At 36.2% G+C, this 15,216-nt stretch overlaps 1 protein-coding gene across 2 annotated transcripts in view; it reads left to right on the top strand.

Moving 5' to 3' along the window:
- Positions 1 to 14,732, top strand: part of LOC136781000 (protein kinase C, brain isozyme-like) — a 43,660-nt gene extending 28,928 nt beyond the window's left edge. Inside the window, exons 4-14 of one of the 2 annotated variants that reach the window (XM_066739645.1) lie at positions 3,154 to 3,265; positions 6,208 to 6,336; positions 7,860 to 8,013; positions 8,199 to 8,427; positions 8,559 to 8,690; positions 8,834 to 9,007; positions 9,108 to 9,199; positions 9,276 to 9,477; positions 10,115 to 10,303; positions 10,393 to 10,533; positions 10,796 to 14,732. In XM_066739645.1, coding sequence (XP_066595742.1) covers positions 3,154 to 3,265; positions 6,208 to 6,336; positions 7,860 to 8,013; positions 8,199 to 8,427; positions 8,559 to 8,690; positions 8,834 to 9,007; positions 9,108 to 9,199; positions 9,276 to 9,477; positions 10,115 to 10,303; positions 10,393 to 10,533; positions 10,796 to 10,948 — 1,707 coding nt within the window. In that variant the 3' untranslated portion in view covers positions 10,949 to 14,732. The remainder of the gene's footprint in view (positions 1 to 3,153; positions 3,266 to 6,207; positions 6,337 to 7,859; positions 8,014 to 8,198; positions 8,428 to 8,558; positions 8,691 to 8,833; positions 9,008 to 9,107; positions 9,200 to 9,275; positions 9,478 to 10,114; positions 10,304 to 10,392; positions 10,534 to 10,795) is intronic. The other variant, XM_066739646.1, reaches the window with a different exon arrangement.
- The last annotated feature ends 484 nt before the right edge of the window (positions 14,733 to 15,216 follow it).

Raw genomic sequence — 15,216 nt, 5'->3', positions numbered from 1 at the left:
AAATAGAGCAGAACACGAATGCTCTATATAGACGTCGAGGAGAAGTTCAACAAGATCCTTTTCACCGAGGTTTTATATTCGTCTTGAAATTATCTCTGCTATGGATATATCGGCTTTAAAATATCCGCTCTCGAAATATCCTTCGTGGGCAGGAGCGTGCGTTACATCTCTCCTCGCTTTAAATCGATACAGCTGGATTCGCGATAGCCCGCAAAGTTATTTATTAGTAACGCCAGTGTCGATTATCAAGGCCTATTTATTTAACGACACTTACACATACACACACTCGATGCAATTACGAGCCCAACCGACTAGGAATTGCTTCAACGTGTCGCTTCGAAACTCCATGATTTTCCGCAAGTGCACCTAATCTACCTAAATCTACGTTCAACTGTGTTTTTCTTGTCCTGATGGACGATAATGAAGATTTTTTTCAAGGGATACACCAACTGGAAGAAAATGCAAAGGACTGATCTCTCCTTGATTGCAATATATTAATTAATTGCTAATTCTAGTGTAGATTATCAAGGCCTAGTTAATTAACGACACTTAAACACTCGATGCACCAACAAGCCCAATAGATTAGAAATTACTTCGACTCGTCGCTTCGAAACTCCATAATTTTCCACAAGTGCACCTAATCTACCTAAACCTATACATTTAACCATGTTCTTCTTGTCCAGATGGACGATAATTAAATTTTTTACAAGAGTTACATCGACTTGAAGAAAATGCAGCTAATTAATCTCTCCTTAATTGCTATATTTATTTATCAATTAATTACTAACGCCATTGTCGATAATCAAGGCCTATGTAATTAACGACACTTACACAGTCGATGCAATAATAATCCCAACCCACTAGAAATTACTTCGACTTGTCGCTTCGAAACGCCATGACTTTCCAGAAGCGGCCCTAACCTACGTCAATCTACATTTATAACTATATATATGTTCTTCTCGTCGAGATGGAGGACGAACGAAGAATTTCTCGCGGGGATAAATCAACCGTAATAAGATGACGCAAATTAATCAAGCTTAGCCTCGCTGGTGCTTATAAATTTTGCCCACGATAAAACTTTCCTCGAAACTGACTGTCTCACTCTATATTATACCAGCCTCTTTAATTCCCAAAGTAGATTCTCGAAACTGGCTCTATCTCACTCATCGGAGTCACGAGAATCTATATAGTAAAAAAGATAGAGTACGAGAGAGATATACCATTATCATGCCCGAATTCACATTTGTCGCGTTTTCCAATCTCGTTGAAATCCCAAGCGAGATTTTCGCGTGACTCGATGACTGGCGAAGGAATCTCTGCTCTTCTTCGAGAGCCAAATGAGGTCGTTGGTCCTTTTACAGAAAAGTACTTCTTTAGAATAGCTCGAGTTTTTTTGTCCAAAAGAAGTGGAGGATCTATCCATGGATGAGATATATAGGTAACAGACATCGATCGTCGCTGAATAATTTTACATAGGGGCAAAAAACAGCTGGGAGAAGAAAAGCTGTATAGACGAAATGACTTTTACACAAAAACAAAATGTACAGTGGACTGTCTTGACGAGTGCGAAGATCAATGTGATTTCCGGTGGTGAGAAACACTATTTTAACCAAACTTCCTTCCAATTTTATCTCTAATAGAAATTTCTGCAAAAACTAGGGTTTGTCTTAGTTACTGACTGGTTCTAATAGAAACCTTGCTAGATTTGTGGTACACATTTGGACCAGTTACTGGCAAGTACGTCTGGCCTAATACTATTGCCAAATACTGGGAATGTGTGGAAATTAAAGAAAAGATTTTTTTTTAACTTAATTATCTAAAATTGTTATAGAATTTAAAATGGATTTATTGTTAATAATTTACTTGTCACCTAACAAACTCAATTCACGTCTCTATCGGTAAATAAAATCTACGAATCTTCTATTTTCTGATCAATTTCAACCTCGAACGATCTTGCAGACCTCGCCTCTATAAACAGTCTGGCATTTTATCCTTTTAGCTAGCCTGCATTATCGTTTTTCGTTCAAATCAAATTCTTTATCTATCTAAACTGATCATTTTTACCCACTGAATATTTCTCGAAATACTTGAAAATCTTCACTGGCTATGAAAGCATATGTGGCTCAGATAGGTATAATAGCTGTAGTCTGAATTTTTAATAAAGTTACATCAACAATATATTGTCAACGGTGCGATATTTACTAGAACTATCTAGAATTTCACAGTTCTATTTCAGGCAGTTTTGCCATTTCAGTATAACTTACCACAATTTGGCACTTAATTTATAACTGACTAGATGAGTTCCTCTCCGGAGTCTGCATAGTATTTAGCAAGTCATTTATATGCAGTTTTCTATGGTTAGTAGCTTACCAGAACTTGACAGTATTTATTGGCCATGAAAATATACAGGATCCGTCAGATAAAACCAGTAAGACCATGGATATAAAATTGTATTTATTTTTTCAACTAGAAAAAATATCAATTTTTCGTGCAAGAACATTTCTCAGTGCAAATGGAAAGACTTTTTAAAGCGCGAACCTGTTTAGGAGCTCCTCCTCGAAGTCAGTCTAGTATTTAACAACTCATTCATAGAAAGTTGCAGCAGGAAAGTACTTTGCAAAAACTAGACAATATTTACTGATTGTAAATTTCTATGATTCAGACAAATAATACTACCTGATTTTAATCCAGAATAACCTAATAAAAAAATTAGAATCCCCTCCTTAGAACTAATTTAAATACTTTCCAAATAAAACTATATGGACAGATACTTCTGAGAATACCATCTAAATAACATCTTATATGATACAACAGAAGCCTAAAGCCAAAGAAAATCTTGTCAGTAACTGTACATATAAACATGACGAATTATTAGACAAATTTCTACTAGAGATATCTCGCGTCAGCAATAACAAAGAAATTCAGTTAATGTTAGAAGAGAGTAGACGATGTTTATTAATTGAATTTCTTGAGAATCCTGCGAATGATAAAAAGGAGGAACCAAATCCTGTTGCTTGCATCCTATGCTTATCCCAACAAAAGGGTGGAGAGAAGATTTGACAAAAGGTTCGAAGAGGGAATTTGGGGATGATTAGAGGTAGGATAAAAAGTGAAGGATTCTTGGGCTCCTGCGAGCCCATTTCTTGTTCCCAGGCGGCGAGTGCCCCACACAAATGGGATGTTTTCACGTACCTGACGCCAACCTTCTGCGACCACTGCGGCTCGATGCTTCATGGCATCGCGCATCAGGGACTCAAGTGTTCAGGTAGCTAACCAAAATCAAACAAGAATCTCTAGATCATTCACGCTTCGCTTCTACTATACGAGAACATCCGTATTAGCCTCGAGCCTACGGTCAGATCGCTCGCTGCTTAGCTATATAGAAATTAGATAATTCACCTCATTTATCTAGAAACACTAAAAGTTATCTCGTTTAGTCCACTTCACCCCTTGCGTCTAACCCTCTCGACGGTATCCAGCAATTAATACCCGAAAATCCTACTCAGTAGTGTAACGCGTTATTTGTCGGACGCGAGTAGTTCTTTATTTTTATTTTCTTTGTAAACTTCGATACAAAACTTAAATCGCGATGATATTCCGGATAGAGTGTTCTAAATTCTCTGTACTAGTGATGGTAGACGGAGGGAATTCGGTACCTCCTCTCTGTCTCCCATTATACCTGTGTGTTACGTAAGAAACAGCTTCCAGCGATTAATTCCTAAAAAAATTAATTAAGTAGTAAAACACGTTATTGGTCAGACGCGAGTAATTTTTTATTTTGATTTTGTTTTTAAAAACCGATATCAAACTTAATTTCGCGATAATAATGAGGATAGAGTGTTCTAAATTCTTTGTACTAGTGGTGGTATACTGAGATAACATTCTTTTCTTCTAATAAATCTTTATATTTTAATAATCATAAATAAATATTTACTTATCTTTAATAAATGATTGATTCAATTACAAATAACTCGAATCAAATTAATTTTAATTCATATTTAATAAAATTTCATTAATGTCAAGTAAATATTTATTAGCAAATATTGAAATAAACAGTCATTTAAATCAAACTATTATTTTTGTCAGTATAGACCAGAGAAATTTGGTACCTCCACTCTATCTGCCATTATACCTATGTTACATATAGGAATATTCGAAGACAGAGTGGACCTACCGAAATCTCACCATCTATCATCACTGTTCTACACGCGATTTTTATTGGCTTTTCAATTCAACGACGTAAAATATCTAGAACGCAAATTAGTGTAATTTGCAAAATTTATTGCAATTTCTTTAATCATGAATATTGTAATTTTTCTAATAACTTTAACGAGCGTGAATTTCTACGAGGTTAGCTATGTAATAAAGGAATAATTGTGGTAGTATATAGAGTGGAATTGGCCGGATGCTGATGAGGTCCCGAGCATTTTCTTATCTCACCAGGAGAAAAAGAATGGAATCGTCCGTCTGAATGCTACTCAATTACGTCGTCGGGGGCAGCATCTCAGCCTCGCCAATATTGTTCCTCCGTGCATTACTCGTACTTTCAGATCGATTACGAAACCATTTATGCAATAATCTTCCCGCGCGAAATTTCTCATTTATCGCTTATGTATTTTTCAATTGCCATTCAACAAAGTAGCTCATAAAAAGCGACAAATTTTCATGCGACCCTTCACTAACACTCCTGCTTCTCACCAATATTATGCATCACATTCCTTTTTTTAGAAAATGTGAAAAATATATATTCAATTTTTTTTCTGCTAAATGAACGTTTATGGTAGAACAGTAGCAACGAGCATCAATAAAAAAAAGGAAATCGAGATAATCTTCTAAAAATCAGTTTTGAACGAATCGCTGTTGAATCATTGGAGAGGCTAACTTTTTTCTGATTAGTCCAATTGCTTAATTATAAACGCTTGGACGTTGTCCTTGGATCGATTTAGTTCAACTCCAGCGTGATCGACGTTAAAAGTCGAGAAACGATTCGGAGAACGCGGAATTTTCTTCTTTTCACGGTGTAATTATCCATTTCTTGGACTTTTTCATTAAATTTATATAACGTGAGTCACTTGACACGTTCCAAGCATAGCAGAATAACATGGATCTTAAAATTATTTACTTTTTAATTTTATATAAAAAATATAAATTCCTCGTACACGAACCTTTAAAAAAAATCGATATGAAGCAAAAGATTAATATCTCTTAGAATTACACTCATAGATAATTGAATATTTATATTCAATTATCTATGTCTCTAAATAAAGTAAAACAAAAAGCCTGTGTATATACAATAAATATCTGATCACTGACGGTTCATCAAAATTACGAAATAAAACGAAAGGATTTCAAGAACGAAGTACTTCCTTCCTTTCACAATGCAGAAATTACCCCTTTCTCGACTTGCCATGAAAATTTTATACAATAAATCTCTTATCACAGATTTTCCCAAAATTACAGAACAAATAGAAGAAGCTTCAATGACTCACAAAGCGATTGTTTTAATTATTCATATTATAAAAGGAAGAAGGAACCGTTTTCGCGAAAGAGCATGATTTAGAGTCCTTTGAGGTTAACAGTCTCTCGGTTCATTAAAGGAATCCATTAGACGGTGAATTGATTGGTGCTCGTTGCAAAAGTTGAGAAATTCTTTGCAGCCCCAGGCCTTCTGAGCTGAGCCTGAAATGCTTTCGTTTCTCGGAGAAACGGAAATAGCGCTTATGTAGGACCTCTGTATTTTCGTGTTGACTTGCATCCATTTCTGTGTGTGTGTGTGTGTGTGTACTTAGCGCTCATCCGTATCGCAGAGGAAACTTCTCTCTGTGTGTATACGTGTGTGCGTGTGTCTGTGTAAAATTCTCGACTGCAGCTGTGCAATAACGTTCGAAAAACTTCAAATGAATCTGAAATTCAATGAGAGCATTTTGCTCTTTTCATTATCGAATAACAACAGAATTCTGTTTGGTGTTGCTCAACAATCTCGTCCAACTGACGAGATTAGTCGATGAGAATATATCAGTGAAATATTGCGAAAATCTGCAGTCGAGTAAAAATGAGAAAGAGATTAGACAGTTGGATGAAGCTGTTGGGAGAGGTGTGAGAAAAATCTGGTGGGTGGGGGTGGGGGGGGGGGGGGGATCTGGAAGGCTTTGGCAACCACGAGGGATATTGGTTCACCAAAAGTTAATCGATCATCTGATGACTTAGCATGCGACATGAACGTACACAAACGATGCGAGGAGAGCGTGCCGAATCTTTGCGGATGCGATCACACGGAGAGGCGTGGTCGTATACAATTGCACATCACGTGTTCCGGAAACAAGCTCACAGTGGAAGGTAATATTTCTATATCTATTATTATAATAATCTACGTTCGTTCAGTGAAAACCACTCGATAATCAATTGGGTTATTTTTAAGGAAATAATTCTGTCGATGTATAAATAATAGAATTTATTATTTATCCTTCCGAGACGATTATAGCTTCTTAAGAGAGAACATATATGTAAATTAAACTAAAAAAAAATAGTTGACTTGTATCTTATCATCTTAGAAATTTATTAAAACTTTTTGAAATTACGCTGTCAAAAATTTTCAAAGGAATCCAAAACCGTTTTAAAGTTATAACCTATAAACTTAAGTAGTGAGCGTTCAATTAAAGAGCTAATAAAAACTTTCAAACTTGTTTATCTAAAAACTACACTTCTAGAGCTGGCAGAAGGGAGAACTTGAAAACTATTGGGTGGATATCACTGAAATTTTGAGTTAATACGCTTAATACTATATTACTTTTTAGGTGAATTTTCATCTTTTTAACAAGTTTTTTTTAACAAAATCTACCCAAATCTTTATATAGCGTAAAATTTATTGTATTTTTCTACTACTTTATAAATACAGTAAGAATGAATCCTTTAGGATTCTATGTACATAATTATACTCCAAACGTTACTGGAGCCTGAGATTAGGACACAGACAATAAAATACGCGAGACGCATTCCAAACTAACTTTCAATAACGAAATATGTGTGCAATTAACATTTTTTAATTAAAACATTACGTTCTGATAAAACTTAAAATATATATACAAATATTATCTAAAATTTCAACAAGAATGTTTTAATGACGAAATAGTAATGATGTAAAAAGTTTTATCAAAGGAAAATCTGATTTTTCGTAAGGGATTAAAAATTAAAACTGTACAGGATAGTCGCGAGCGAGGCGTCTCCATTGGGAGAAATGGTCGATTTTCCGGGATGAAAAATCCGACAAACCCATTCGTTTGGAACCGAAGCGCTCCTATAATTAAACCGTTTGATTTCGACTTTTAATCCTCATTCGGGGCTTTCCGCAGGTGAAAATGGACGTAGCATCATGCGGCGCCTATCGTACAAATGATTGACTGCGAGTAAACGAGATTGCATCGGTTTTTTTTACTGACAATATGTCCATCCCCCTTCCCCCTCTTCTTCTTCACATTACCACCAACAGGCTACGTATACCATCAAAATTTTCCTTTTGTCACCACATCAACAATTATATCCCATTGATAAAAAAAAACACTCGACCAACTATCGAATTACAAATGAAACACGAGAGATTTAACGAAAAATTGACAGCCTGGTGACGAATAATATTCTTCTGATACACAGACAGACACTAAACAAAAAACAATTTATTGATATCTTTGAATTTACTACCTAATTTTCCTCTTTTATCGTCCAAGAGTAGAAAACAATTGTGATGACGAATTAAAATGGCGGGAGGGGGTGGGGGTGGGAGAAAAATAAATATGAAGAGAGAGATGGAAATAGAATTGTAATTGAGAAGGCTTTATTGGAACAAAATTCGTGATGGATTACAGTGAAACAGGGGCGAAATCTCATTCCAATGGACCCGAACGGACTTTCGGACCCCTACGTCAAGCTGAAATTAATTCCCGACTCGGACAACGTGAAGAAGAAAACAAAGACAATCAAGTCATCATTGAATCCCGAGTGGAACGAGACAATCATTTTGTAAGTGGTTAAGCTCTTGATAAGCTTATAATTGAAGGGCGAAGTAAACGAGAGAGAGTAATAGAATTTTGACGAATAAAATTCTCGTGACTTCTTTCTCCAATAAAATAATTACGAAAGAAAAGGTTTCTAGTCTTTTTTGCAAAAGGATTTATATGAGAGAAACGATTTTCATCTTTCGATAGCGATCTGAAGGCGGAGGACAAGGACAGGCGATTGCTAATCGAGGTATGGGATTGGGACAGGACGTCCAGGAACGACTTCATGGGATCCCTATCCTTCGGGATCTCAGAGCTTATCAAAGCACCAGCCTCTGGCTGGTTCAAGCTCCTCACTCAAGAGGAAGGGGAATTTTACAACGTACCTGTGCCCGACGAGGGCGTCAATCTCGCTGAGCTCAAAACCAAAATGCGAGTAAGTTCATCCTACTCCCCTAGATTGATGATTGCAGGAAGGAGGAGGAATTTATTCATTTGGATAGAAAAAAAACAATTATAAAAATTAGAGAATAGTCTTTGAGAGATTTTACAGAAGATTTTTTGTAGAAAACGTCGGTTACCAAGAAAACAACAACCACTCAAGACAAAGAAGTGCCACACAATATGGGCAAGAGTGATCTCATAAGAGCCAGTGATTTCAATTTCCTCATGGTGTTAGGAAAGGGTAGCTTTGGCAAGGTAAGAAGCAAGAAAAAGTATTTATAAATGCATATCCTTGATCCAGATCCTGGCATCAATATTGCATCGATAAATTGGTGCAAAGAACGATGAAAATTTTACGACGAATCGAGGATTAAGAATTCTTCCTCAATCTCTCGCAGGTCCTCCTAGCCGAGAGAAAGGCCACGGACGAGCTGTACGCCATAAAAATCCTGAAAAAGGATATTATTATTCAGGACGACGACGTGGAATGTACTATGGTTGAGAAACGTGTCCTTGCGCTATCCAGTAAGCCTCCTTTCCTCGTACAACTGCACTCCTGCTTTCAAACTATGGTAATAATAACAACAATACGTCCATGAGTCAAAGTATATATATATATATATATATATAATCACAAAGTGGGATGATAAAAGATTTATTTCTATATTTAAGGATCGTCTTTACTTCGTAATGGAGTACGTCAATGGAGGAGATCTCATGTACCAAATACAACAATGTGGCAAATTCAAGGAACCAGTAGCAGTGTGAGTGACCTTATACCCACAAAATTCCAATTTTTCCACAGACTTCTTAAATTGTCCGATCAATCGTTCCTCGCAGATTTTACGCTTCAGAAATAGCAATTGGCTTGTTCTTCCTGCATTCCCGAGGTATAGTCTACCGAGATTTGAAACTGGACAACGTTTTACTGGACCAGGACGGTCATATTAAAATTGCTGACTTTGGAATGTGCAAGGAAGGAATCACAGGCGATAAAACCACCAAGACGTTCTGTGGTACCCCAGATTACATCGCCCCAGAGGTAACCTTGGAAATCTCGGATCTGTCCAAATATAAATGAGCCAGTGCTTTGCAGAACTGCCTCTGTACTCGTTCTATAAATATATCGAGTTTGTATTATAGTGGTGGTATAACAATAGCGGAGATTAATCAATTTTAAATTTCAAAAAGTAAGAAAAAACTATGAAATATTACAAAGTATTAAATTTCCCTCATAACTGGTTCAATATCATTTTTAAAATTATTATTTGATTTGAAGTACAATTAACCTACTGAGTCGAGTACAGAGGCAATTCTACAATCCACTTTCTCATTTGAATCTCGGTCGGGAAAAAATGCAGCCAGAAATTGTGTTTAAAATGCCTGTTCGAAAATGTACAGTCTTTTGATATCTCATCACTGCACGAATCGATTTGAAGGATTTGAGTGTCGTTCGAGAGCTTATATCGTCATTATGCAATAAAACATTCGTTAGATTTTTTAATTAAATAAACTCGTCAGAAAATTTATGCATCGAAAATAAAGGATAGTTATATTTATATCACGTTTAAACTTGTCGTAAAAGAAGATGGTGTATCAGTTTTTAATTACTTACCACCGAGATATTACGTGTCTCCTGATAGAGACGATGTTGTACCTGAAATAACATATTTCCCCAGATTATCTTATATCAACCATACGGAAAATCGGTGGACTGGTGGGCATACGGGGTTCTTCTATACGAAATGCTCGTTGGACAGCCACCGTTCGATGGCGAAGACGAGGAGGAACTCTTCGCCGCCATTACGGATCACAATGTCAGCTATCCGAAGAGTCTTTCCAAGGAAGCTAAAGAAGCTTGCAAAGCGGTACTTGTTTTATCAACCGTAGAATTCTTGATTGCATAATGCACACACCTCAGTTTCCTAATAATTTATTCGTACAAATTCTTTGGCAGTTTCTCACCAAAAATCCAAGCAAGAGGTTAGGTTGTGGCCTACGCGGAGAGGAGGACGTACGTAGCCACGCCTTCTTCCGACGAATCGACTGGGAGAAAATCGAGAACCGTGAAGTGCAACCACCGTTCAAACCAAAAATCGTTAGTTTTTCCACGATCCATTAAATAATTAAAATAAACATTTATATATATAAATAAATAATAATTACGTTCAGTGCACAACTCAGTCCTTTTGGGAAATTCAGCACAAATTAGTTTGAATTCACCAATCGTGACACATATTTTATTCAATACTCATCAAGGGCTGCGTTGCCTAAACACACTCGTTATTAAAAAAACTAATAAAAATAATTGAGCTCATCTGCTTGAAAATAATTGTACCATTTGTTTTGCTGCATTACAGAAACATCGCAAGGACGTGAGCAACTTTGACAAGCAATTCACATCGGAGAAAACCGATCTAACACCAACGGACAAGTTATTCATGATGAATCTGGATCAAACGGAGTTCATGGGCTTCTCATTCCTCAATCCAGAATTCGTTCAGCACGTTTAAGCTCGTTTCTCAGCTCCTACTTTGCTATTCTCTCGAAATTTTACGCTAGACTGACAAAAATTAATCGGAGCTGCAAATATAATATATTCGATGACGATATTTATTCAAATAAGCATCACGAGATTCATCCTGAATAGAAACGAGCTAAATATATTATCTTACTTACCACGAATAACAAGAGAATCTACAATCACAATCACGGATATAGGATAAAAAACATGAGAAAGGGGGAAACAATTGGTCGAGACGTTCCCAGAGGAATAAAATTCAGTTCGATGAATCTCGTGGCGAATTCAACGATGATATAGTCGTTGATTCTAACGATATACTTATACATACACACATATACATACTATATATATATATATAGATAAAGGGTGTCTCATAAGTCGTGGTAGAAGTGGAAGTCTTGGATACAAAGGCCAATATTAAGAAGAAAATCTTAATGATTTTTTTTATAGTCATTAAGTTAATTGTTATTAAGGATTGGAAATTCTTAATTCGCCATTTTTTCATTGGCTAGGTTGAATAGGGTGATTCAGTGAATTGGATCATCTTGGCAAATTAATGAGAAAAGAATTGGATAAACTGTGCTAAACGAAACAGAATAACGATTTTCTTTCCAAAGAATTTCTTTCTCAATACATTTGTGATTTATTATTTAACAATTCTAACTTCGTTTCTAGAAGATTTCAAGTTTAAAATTGTGAAAAATATTTGCTGATTGATACAAATTTACCTTGTATCAGTGAAACATTGAAGGGTAATGGGTTTTAAAGAGTACCAGTAATAATTGAAATCGAAGATGTCCAATAATATGCTTTTAGTAATTGCATTATTCAATTTGTCAAATAAAGGGCAATTTGTTCAAAGAATTTAGAGAGCGCTGAACATGAATATGTCGTTAAATGATAAACGAAATTAAGGTCAGGAATTATTGGAAATGAATTTATTAGGACTGTTTTGATATTTTGAAATCCAAACGATACGTATTAAGTAAAAGCACTGATCAATTTCAAATGCATTAAATTCAAAGAGCTACTTAGTTATTGGTGTAACTATATCACTAATTAGAATATATTTCATTGATACCAGAGCAAAATTTCTTGTATTGGAAAAGCCCCGATAAATTGGTAATAAAATGAAGAAATTGTGAAAATTATATGAATCCTCGACCATTCTCATTAGTACTGAATTTTTCAGTCAAGAAGCTAATATAAATTTGTGCAGTATTTCGACTTTTGATGTGAAAATATCGATTAATGTTCAGATAATTAATTACCAATAATTTTGTATTTTTTAAAGCAAGGTATTTCACTGTAATCATTATTGGATTGTAATCAGAAAAAAAATCTTCAGCTTCGTTAATCATTTAATTACATATTTAGTTTCAATTTTGTCTAAATTATTGAAAAGATGGCACATCATGCGAGGGTTAAAATATTATCATAGCTAAAAGCACTATTGAATCTCTTCATTTTGCAATGTTATTATCAGCTTCTCGTGAAGATAATATTATATTATTACTACTCAGCATATTGTTCAAAGTATCGACTAGAAACAACACGATCAACTAGATTACTTTACATATATTGACTGATATGCGTGAAATTTTAAAAATTGTAATTCTTTTACTTTCTTCTCTTAATTAACCCTTCCACCCAAGACTTTCGTTTTTACCAAGACTCATGAGACCACCCTGTACAATACAGATATTTATTAGACTCGATTATATTTTCGTCTCGGTGTAGCTTCCTTTTTGGGAAAGGAGCCTTTCGCTATCTCCTACTCAACACGAGACTCTTAATATATTATATTTTTTAAAACTCGCGCCAAAACTGGTGCAAGACTCGTGATTGGTCGGCGGTCCAAGGGAGACTAAAAAAGAGAAAGATAAACATGTAAACTTACCGCGACCATTATTATAATCGTAAAACGAAAAGTCTTCGTTCTCTGCGTAATATTATTATGCATTTACTTGAGTAAACTCTACTGTCGCCTTCCAAGTGTGTGTATGTAAACTTGCGTATGCATACATGTACATGTATAGTTGTCAATGCACGTGTATTCGATGCAGATATACCGTGCACTTGAATCGAATGAATGGTTGAATGAATGTACACTAATATATATACACACGGATTTTATCACTAAATTTCTATTGACCTTTCGTTAGAGTTGCACTCTCGTCTTAAGTCTCTTTGTAAGTAGGACATAAACGACTCATAGATTCGAGCTTTTAGATCATTTCCAATGGGGGGTATATAAAATGAAAACACTCTGAGAAAACAGACACACACACACACACACACACAGAAAAAGCCGAATGAACGCGGAATGCGTGCGTATTAACTTTCCTCTTTTCGATCTATCGCGTGACCTTGTCGCAAAATAAAGGTCAGAATACTCATACAAGGAGGAGAATACTATTTTCCACCATCTAACCTTAACCTACACCTCTGGTACCGTTCACAAACGATCAGGCTCGAATCGAAATTTTGGTTCTGGCGCTGTACGCTCTTTCGGGAGATTTCGTTCACTGGACTGCTCGTTGGTTCTTGAATTTTGCCAAAGTACCAAAAGTTTGTGGAAATGATGATGGAAGCTACTTCGATAGCACGCTATATCTATAGGACGTTCGTTGTACGCCTCTGAACTGATGCGTACAGGAGCAGTATTCGAGAGATAATATATCGATTTGTTAAATATTTGCTCTGCGTATGGAAGAGCCCGATGGATGTTTTATAGATACACCTTGAATATTTGTGCTACTCGGATTAGGATAACGATAAAAATATCAATTTCCCTGTGTACTTGCATTCTCAGGGGGATGCACGAAATTTGTTTTATTCCACTCAGAGTTCCGCGGATGTTTTTTGGAAATCAATGTGGCGTTTCGATCATCATCGCAGATTTTGGGACTCGAATTTATAAACGAAACTTAAGTTCGGTACAGGTTCTCGTCTAAAATCAATTGTCTCATTTTAATCTTCTAAACAAAGCCAATCTCTGTCTTCGTCTCGAGTAACTATGCTGAAATTCGAGCTTAGGGTGAATTTACAAGCGAAATTTAATATTAAATTCATGTTTGAGACTAGCAAAATCCATACATATAGTCTATGTCACACGTTCTTCAAGTTTTAAGATATTTTTGAAGTTAAGATTTGTTTGTGAATACTGGACTTAGTTTGGTTTACAAAATCCAGCCTCGAAAAGTCTCGATCTTCGTGAAGGCGTTAAGATTGTCTGATTGTGGTTGATAGAGTCACTTCACTTGACTCATCAACGGTGCACAATGGCCACAATGATCGAATCATCGACACTTTCTTCATTAACCATCCGGTGGATGGAGTCCGATGGAGTTGTTGTTGTATAGACTCGTCGCTTTTGGTTTTCGTGCTGAATGGGAAATGGACGCTGAGCTCGATGAGCCGTCCCCTCGTTTTTATACTGCCATCGGAACACATAAGTAGTCTCTGCACTAAAAAATCTCGCTTTTGTGAAGTGCGAAGCCGAAACTATAAAGTCCGCGATATACACTAGGCTGGATTTCGTTCTGAACCGCTTGTTAGATTTGCAATGAGATTCTTATATTTAGTTCAAAGCTGAATTCTCATTGGTCTTCACGAATCTAGCAGGAGAGGTTTAGCAGGAAATCTAGTGTAATGTGGTGTGGACTTTGGACGATGCTTTTTTGTGTACCGAATAGCTTGCTAGAATCGGAATCTTGATTGCCAATTGTTTATAACAAGGGAGAAGCGTATATTCTTGGGAATGAGGTAAAAATAGGGAGGGAGGGGGGGGGGGGGCTGATCGACAATTTAATTCTAGGTAGATATAGTAATTAGGAAATGAAGGAACCTGAAAAAGAAACCCTGCCTAACACCGAAAGCTATAATGCCTACCTAATTCACAAAGCTAAAGGGCCTACCTATATCGGAAAGCTAAACCTGAAAAAAACACACGCAAAAAGGCACGCAAAATATATAAAATCGCAATGAAGACCTGAAAAGCATGCAAGAAAAAAAAGGAGTCAATTTTAACCGAAGAATGACAGACCGAGACCTATTGATAGGTTTTCCGTCATCCTTCAGTTAATAAAAAAATGTTCCACAGTTTTACCCGTGGGACTCACTCATTCGGCGAAACTCCATCGATGATCTATCTGTCGAATGCAATGCTGCGGACGACGATGATGATGGCGATGATAATTAGGATGGATTTCACTCGCGAAATATTTATTATAAATCGATAGTACGCGACGTGGA

This window comes from Prorops nasuta, unplaced genomic scaffold (assembly GCF_024137725.1).
Source record: "Prorops nasuta isolate Cenicafe-Biocafe unplaced genomic scaffold, Cenicafe_Pnas_1.2 PNAS00021, whole genome shotgun sequence".
In the NCBI taxonomy this organism is placed as follows: domain Eukaryota; kingdom Metazoa; phylum Arthropoda; class Insecta; order Hymenoptera; family Bethylidae; genus Prorops; species Prorops nasuta.
Note: the sequence above shows the minus strand (reverse complement) of the source record. Positions and strands in the feature narration are given on the sequence as shown.